General features: G+C 39.7%; 1 protein-coding gene across 1 annotated transcript; it reads right to left on the bottom strand.

The window, feature by feature from the left end:
* Positions 1-615: 615 nt before the first annotated feature.
* LOC147639456 (putative pectinesterase 53) lies at positions 616-6369 on the bottom strand. Its single transcript, XM_086783419.1, has 5 exons — positions 5881-6369; positions 4995-5166; positions 4595-4801; positions 1082-1317; positions 616-951 (listed from the first exon to the last, which is right to left on the bottom strand). The coding sequence occupies exons 1-5, from the start codon at positions 6306-6308 to the stop codon at positions 804-806; spliced, it is 1191 nt and encodes a 396-aa protein (XP_086639545.1). The 5' UTR covers positions 6309-6369; the 3' UTR covers positions 616-803.
* Between the last annotated feature and the right edge of the window lie 1323 nt (positions 6370-7692).

Genomic DNA, 7692 nt, shown 5'->3' with positions numbered 1-7692 from the left:
GAGGGACAATTTCTTTTCTGCAGCTACCGATTTTGGCACATGCATCTTGTCTTTCTTTTGAGACAAGAACGGGGTACTAAAGATATTTGGAAAAAGTGATGAACTATTTTTATATTTTATATTGGGTGGGGGCCAATACCCCATCCTTATCTTTGAGCATCGGAACGACATCCTGAGCCTGTTTCTTCTTGATAGCACAATTAATTGCAGCTCTCGTCAAAGATCAGCCTAAAATATTTGGTTATTTCAACTTAATGGGTCCACACAACTTTTATATTCCTTTCTTTTGTTCGTTTATATCCTTTTATTTTCATTTCTTTTTGGTTTATTTAAGCTTGGGGGAGGGGTTATTATCAAGTGCATTGTTCAACAAGAACAGGGTCTATAACGTGCCAGCGCGATGATTGGGAACAAATGAAGGTTTTGTCCGATTGCATCTTTCATGCGGCTGCGGATATTTTCAAAATAGCCTATTGCTGCTAATGGGTTGGGCAGAATAATGTTAAACATTTGAGTTGCGTATCTGCAAATCTTTTAAAATAGGACGCAGCTATTGCACAGCCACTGGTAGTCTGGGTTGGGCATAATAATATTAGACATTTGAGTGGCATATCTGCAAATCTTTTACATTCAGTCTTTTAAGGAAACATGGAGGGTTGCGAGGAGGCTGCGAGTTGCGTAATTATCTTGCGGGGTGTTGGAGATATATGCGGATACAAGTACACATGTTATGGGATGGAAATTACGGCGATAGGATCAATATTGGATTTATTATAGCGTAGCTTATAGTGGCGGATCACGATTCACGATTGGAGCCATGACGCACCGTCGATGAAGCTGACGGTCTGGAAGGGGGCAGCCTGTGCGTCGGTGAGCTCGTGGGACCAGGCCACTCTGCCATTCTCATTAGCACCTGGCCCCGAGCACTTGTATTGCCCGTAGAACACAGTTCTGCACAAGAAATACACTAATCAGACGCACTCATAGCACCTAAGCTAATCATTTCTAACTGCAATTATTAGAAGCTCCTTTAGCGTCGTGAATTAAGCTAAATGGGCGCTGATGCTTTTCAAAAACTCACTGTTCTCTGCTGGGGACCCCAAAATTATTCCAGCCTTGCGGGATGATGATATCGGCAATATAGGTGTAGGAGAAGACGACCCGCGAGTAGGCCCCCCAAGCCCTACCCAGGTACACCATCCCAGAGCCTCCCACCGTGCACTGCACGAAAGAGAAGCCGGTGCTCTCCCCCGGACTCGACCGCCTCTGCGCCGTCAGCGAGCCTGGGTTCACAGACAACGCATGCAGCTGACAACTCTGCATCATCACAACCAAATCAACCAATACCTTTTTAAACCTGGGCACATGTAAACAAACGTTCCTCTTTGAGAAGAGAGTCGCTCACTACCAGGGGACGCCTCTACGGCTTTTCAAAAGTATAGGAGATGAAGCCCTCCATACTCGACTAGTTAACTATGCACATGAATTTCGATTTTGCAGCGTTAGAAAAAAAAAAACCATCCTGATTCCTTTCGTGTGATTTTCACTACTCTACTCAATTATTTTTTGGGGGTGTGGGGGGGGGGGGCGCAACAGCGGAAATTTATTTAAGATTTTGATTTTGTTGGGCAAGTTTATACCTTTCCCATTGTGGAGCTAGACTGAACCGGAATACTCTTCTAAATATTACCCAATCAAGGAAACGAGTCACAAGATAGGACCAACTAGAGTGTCATTGGGTCACCCTAGATCTAGTAGCCTTGGGAGTTCAGTACTTAGCAACACCATATAGCATCTATGTTCAAGGAGTATTTTCAAAGACCTTGTTGTTCTCACTTAGTAAAACCCTAAATTCTACATGAATTCAAGGGACTTTTAAAGATTCCCCTACCTACAGGTTTTAAGATTTGTAATACACTCCTTCCAAGTAAACTAGTGACCAGTGACGTGTAGATTTTTCCACTTTCTAGAAATTTACTTCAAAACTTCAGAATTTTCTTGTATCTCCATAAGTAAACAAACCTCTTTTATTAAGGCTTGTCTTATATTATTTATATTTTTAGCACTTTCTCAATACAAATCTCCTCAGAATGGACTTTAAGTATATCTTTTAAAATGAAAATGCCCTTTTACACTATGTTATCTTTTAAAATGAAAATGCCCTTTTACACTATGTAATCTTTTAAAATGAAAATGCCCTTTTACACTATGTTATCTTTTAAAATGAAAATGCCCTTTTACACTATGTAATTTCATGGTAATGAAAAAACTCTTAAACTTTTTTGTTATTCATCATCATACTCCTTCCTCCCATCCCACCAAAGATAGCAATGCCTTGAAGCCTAGATTAGAGACTATAAAGGAGGGTGAGAGTTTTTATATACAAAAAACAACATAAGGGTGGAGTGTTAGGTGTACCATAAGCATTTGGTTGTCCCACCTCACTAATCAATAGAAGTGTGTAAAAGGCGCAATTAAGAGCCATAAAAGATATAATTCCAAGTGGAAAATAGCATTTTCTCACAAGTAAATTATATTCATAAGAAAATTTGAAAGAAGGTACTCTTTTGATATTTCAAAGGGAAGCTCCGTGTGATGTTTATATTAGCTTCAAGATGAAGGCTAAACTTCTTTTTCCACAAGGACAACTTTGATATGGTTTGTGGGATTTATTTGTGTCTCTAAATAATGTTCTAGGGTAAGTATGAAAAATTATACTATGTTGAATATGCATTTGGTTTTGGCTCTATTGTAGATGGTTCGATAGAGAATGTAGGTCATAGAATATTAAGTGTTGCATGATAGATTAGGAAGCCGTTCTGCTATTGGATAGTTAAGACCACTTAAGGTATGCTAGTCATTTCATTTTGGGTTATGTTGGGTAGACGAATCTCGACATGTTGGTAATTTGATGTAGCATGGGTTTGCCTTTTATGGGCATAGCCCTATTCTACACAACCAAAGACAACACCTAGTCTTTGGCAAGCATAAATTTTTTTCACCCTAATGGTAAAAACCTTTATCTTTCTAATTTAAAAGCATGTCTTACTAATTTTGAATAATAAAAACCTCCAAAAATCTAAGAATTTGGAACCTTCAACTCTAAAATTTGTAGGTTTTATTCAAACTTTAAAACTTAAAAGTACAAGATAGACTTTACCTTGTTTTTTTTTTGGGTGCACGCTACACCTCAGTCGTGTGAGAAACCAAGACAAACAAAAGCTAGGAAAATGGAGAGAAATAATGGTAATTGGTGTGGGTCTGAGAATATAACTTATAAAAACATATACTTAAAAATCTCTTAAATTAACAAAATATTTAGATGTTACCATTTCTTTTTGATATCAAATCTCCATGTGCACGATACCTATGGGCTCAAGTTACCTGACCATCCTAGACCCCAAATTACTCTCACCACTATACAACATTTGTTTTTCCAAAAAAGATGATTGCAATAATCTTAATTACAGAGATCTTGGAGTCTACAAAAAATCATCGACTGTTACAGTAATTATGAAAGCTCTTTCCTTTCATGCATGAAAAGGTTTTTTTCTTCTTTTTATCTCGAGATCCCACACCATGAATAGCATGCAACACTAACTTTAGATGAGAGCACCCATGATGGTACTCCAAGAATAGGCACATTAATCCAAATAAGCATGCTCCTTCAACATTAGGCCTTCTTTTTGGGTATTGGTCATGGAAAAACTAGTCAACACACACTTTAGGCAAAAAGCAAAAGGCATGAAGTCAAAGACACTATGATTATTTGGATAATGTCTGGACAGTCTTCGAGTTCTATCAAGGACACTATTGGCTAAAGTTAGTGCGACATGCTATTCAACGTGTGGAAACTCAAGAAGTAAAACGAATGAAAATGTTTCCATGCACTAAGAGAACAAGACTCATAACTCCAAAATTCTATGATTTCTTGAATACTCCAGGATCTCTACGATTAAGATTATTGCAATCAACTAACTTTTAGAAACTCCAAAATTTCCAATGTATAGCTATTGAGATTGAGAGTGAGCTTGACCTCTAGGGTGATTGGGTGGTTTGAGCTCACAGTTACAATACTTACATGAGTTGTACTTATGTGCATCAGAGCCTTAATGGTGGTGATACTAGAAATTGAAGATAGAAGGTTTGGATCTAGATCTAGTGTAGATATGCATTGTTTTGGCATATGATTGTATGCATTCTTTTGCAAGGACTTTCAAATTTGTTTTCGTCAAAAGGGGGGACATACTATGATGAAAATTAGTCAATAATGGGCTTGGGTGGGTTTAATCACGAGACAAACCCACTTAATGAGGCTTTATAACCACTATCACTTTCCAACATGCAAGGGTACTTTTCACTGCATAGAACAAGCCCTCAAAAAAATTTAAATTAATGGCAAACATTTTTGAGTCATCTGGAAATCACCAATGAGGGAATGATCTGGAAAAGAGTGAAAGGCACAATACATACACCACCGAGGAATCACAATTCATTAATAAAGGCCTATTAGCATAAGACTTTGACTTGATCATAATTACTATTAACACGTGCATCTTTACCTGATAATTATGATTAGTACGTGTATCTGTACCTGATAAAGAGATTGACCATCACCAAAGATGAAGTCAATACTTCCCTGAATGTAGCAATTCTGGAAGTAGTGTCGACCGTGGTCATCATACAGAGTGTCTTGAGCTCCGAGGAAGTTGCACTGATAGAAGGCGGCCTTGTCTCCTGAGATCCTAAAGGCCACGGCTTGCCTCCCCACAGCTCCAGGTGGTGGAGCAGGGGCCGAATTCTGCCATTCATTTGAACCGTTGATTAAGCTCCATATACTCTACGTAGGAATATTTCACTGGGGGTTTAAATGAGAGTTCAATAATGTTGAGCAAATATAACCTATGGTTTTAAAAAATATTATCATGGAAACCGTGTGTAAATATATATACGCATGGGATGGGACTATGAATTTGAGTTACAATAAGTAGCACCTGGAAGGTGATGCCTTTGGCAATGAAACCGTCTGAGTTCACCCCCACTGTAGCAGTGTCTTGCGTGCTACCCGCATTAGCTTGAGTATCGTCATGTGTTATCGTCGTCACACCGCTCCCAGCACCTTGGAATGTTATGTAAGGTTTGTTTTGGGGAACAAGAACCTTCTCCCTATCAAAAAGAAAGGAAGAATGAGAAAAATAAGTTAAACGAATCAATATTACATCAGCTCACGATCCTCAAAACAATCAAACAAATGCATCTTTTATTCCAATTACATAGTTAAAAACTCCACAGCTTGTTCCAATCAACCCTCTAGCTACAAATATCGATAGTTAAGATCCGTTATATTTCTTGCTCTAGTTACATAATAAAAAACTCAAGAGCATGTGCCAAATAAGCCTCTACATTACAACAATCAATAGATAACATCACAATGAATCCCAACAATCAATAGATAACATCACAATGAGTCCCAATTTACAGGTATAGAGGGTGGGGGGGGGATAGGCTAGAATATGTGCGGGAGGGTGGGGGGGGATAGGCTAGAGTATGTGCGAGTCAACTGGGAGCGTGAGTTCAAAGCTCAACCATCCAAATAAAGTGTGAGGTTTAATTTAAAATCTTCGCGATAAAAATCTTCTTTACATGTATTTTGCTTAACCATTTCAATAAGTCCTTCCTTCAAAATTATGATCTCATTTTCACCGAGCTTAAGTGATATAATGTTATTTGGATTAGACAACGAGCTCCTTAACGGTGGCATCATCCATCCACGCTTATCGTGGGATAAAGTTTGTATCCCTAGAATTATAAGCTATGTACTGCCCAATATACACATCAGCAAGTGCTACAACTGAAAACCCAGAAGTGTGTGAGCCTTACTGATAGACGCCGGCAGCAATCTGGATTACAACACGTTGAGAGTTCTGGGTAGGCACGGAATCTACCGCAGCCTGGATAGAGGTGAACTGTGCACCCCCACTCGTGCTAACGGTGATCACAGAGCCCCCTGATCCCAGCTCGCTAGCTTGGAACCAACTACTCGGGGACGCGCCGCCTGCAGTACTAGTAGCAGCTGCGGCATGAGTAGCTGACCTCTCACCCACCCTTTTAACCCACTCTAGAAAATCCTTCTCTTTTTCTTTCATCAATGTAGAAGGCCCTTCATTAATAGTACTGTTGCCGGAAGACGTACCGGCCAGTGCTCTGCTTCTATATGCCTCACCTAAATGCAGCAAGCATACGACTAGAATCAGGAATGTTGGCAGAAGCATAGACACTCTAGTACTGCTGCCGCACTGCAAGCCCATTGCTCTAAAGAGAACCCGGCTACTACTACTACTGCACAAAGTACAACACTAGTGCACACTCTCTGCAAACTCGTGCAAGCATGCCAAGGTTTTAAAGGCCCAGCGCCCATGTCCATGACGTACATTTTCCCCTCCCTTTTGTTTGGAAAGAAATTTAAAATTCATGAACAGCTAGATAGAATTTACTGGCTTGAGCCTTGTAGGTCAATTTTACTAAAAAAAAAATTTGGTTTTTGAATGGCGCATACCTGAAACCTTTCCTTTAAAATCTTTACGTGTGTGTGTCTCTCTGTCTCTCGGCGGTCATCATCGATTACCTGTCGGTGAAGGTCGACGCTGTCGCTTGCAGGGTTGGCAAAATGTTACCGTCACCCGTGTTAGCGCGGGTTGATAACCCTCACACCCCCAAAAAAACCAAATCATGCTAGCTGTCTTTTGGCGGACCAAGTCACCTTCCTAGACCATTTTCTGTATAATAGCATCATAGAAGAGGCTTTTTTTTTAGAAAATAAAATTTGAAGAGATTTTAAGAATCATAGAAAATAATAGCCAACTCCAACACCATTTAATTAGAGTAAACTTTTGAATTAAAAGCCTTTAAATATAACACTAAAATAAGCAGCTCCATAGCAGGTATTTTTTATCATAGAAAAGTGAATAAAAACCAGCACCATTGGATCATTCAAGATGTTGACTAAACCATGATGAGTGACTGTTAGAAACACCTAACCCTTCACAATGTGCAAAAAGGCAAGACCTCATATCTTGACATCCCAAGCATGAGAACAATTACACGGCTTGACTTGACCATGTCATATATGGATTTTTTTTTTTGGGAACATAAAATATTTATATTAAAAAATTTAAAGCAGTCAACAAGCTGCATAGTTGATACAGTATAAGGGCCAGGTCGCATTATGTCCTCTTAACTGCCCATAGAGAAGGTATCGATGGATTTGGCAGGGCGGCTGAAGGTCGCATTTGTTTTCCTGCCATCTTGCCATCATGTTGTGGGATGGGCAGGATCCTGCTCGAATAAGTCCTCCGATTTTCGACGGGCCCTTCTAGCTGGATCCAGCTCAAATGCATTTTTCACTTTCCCCAAGCCTTTAAAACGTGGACTATCTTCTCACACGTCACTCTTCTCACACGTCACTCTTCAAACGCAGGCTGAGAAGAGTCTTGAGGTAAAAAAATTCTGTTCGCTCTCTCTCTCTCTCTCTCTCTTTCTCCTTGTACACACACACACAAGCTTTTTTACTAACAGTCACACAAGCTTTTTTACTAACAGTGGTCTCTCTCTCTCTCTCTCTCTCCCTCTCTCCCTCTCACGAATCAGGCTGAGAGTCCTGAGGTAACTAGAAAAATCTGTTCTCTCTCTCTC

This window comes from Cibotium barometz, chromosome 4 (assembly GCF_041138505.1).
Source record: "Cibotium barometz isolate CiBa-2024 chromosome 4, ASM4113850v1, whole genome shotgun sequence".
Classification (NCBI taxonomy): Eukaryota; Viridiplantae; Streptophyta; class Polypodiopsida; order Cyatheales; family Cibotiaceae; genus Cibotium; species Cibotium barometz.
Note: the sequence above shows the minus strand (reverse complement) of the source record. Positions and strands in the feature narration are given on the sequence as shown.

Coding starts and splice junctions, on each gene's coding strand:
- LOC147639456 (XM_086783419.1), bottom strand. CDS start 6,308: ATGGGCTTGCAGTGCGGCAGCAGTACTAGAGTGTCTATGCTTCTGCCA. Junction 5,167..5,880: donor ATTGCTGCCGGCGTCTATCA/GTAAGGCTCACA, acceptor TCTTTTTGATAG/GGAGAAGGTTCTTGTTCCCC. Junction 4,802..4,994: donor CCAAAGGCATCACCTTCCAG/GTGCTACTTATT, acceptor AATGAATGGCAG/AATTCGGCCCCTGCTCCACC.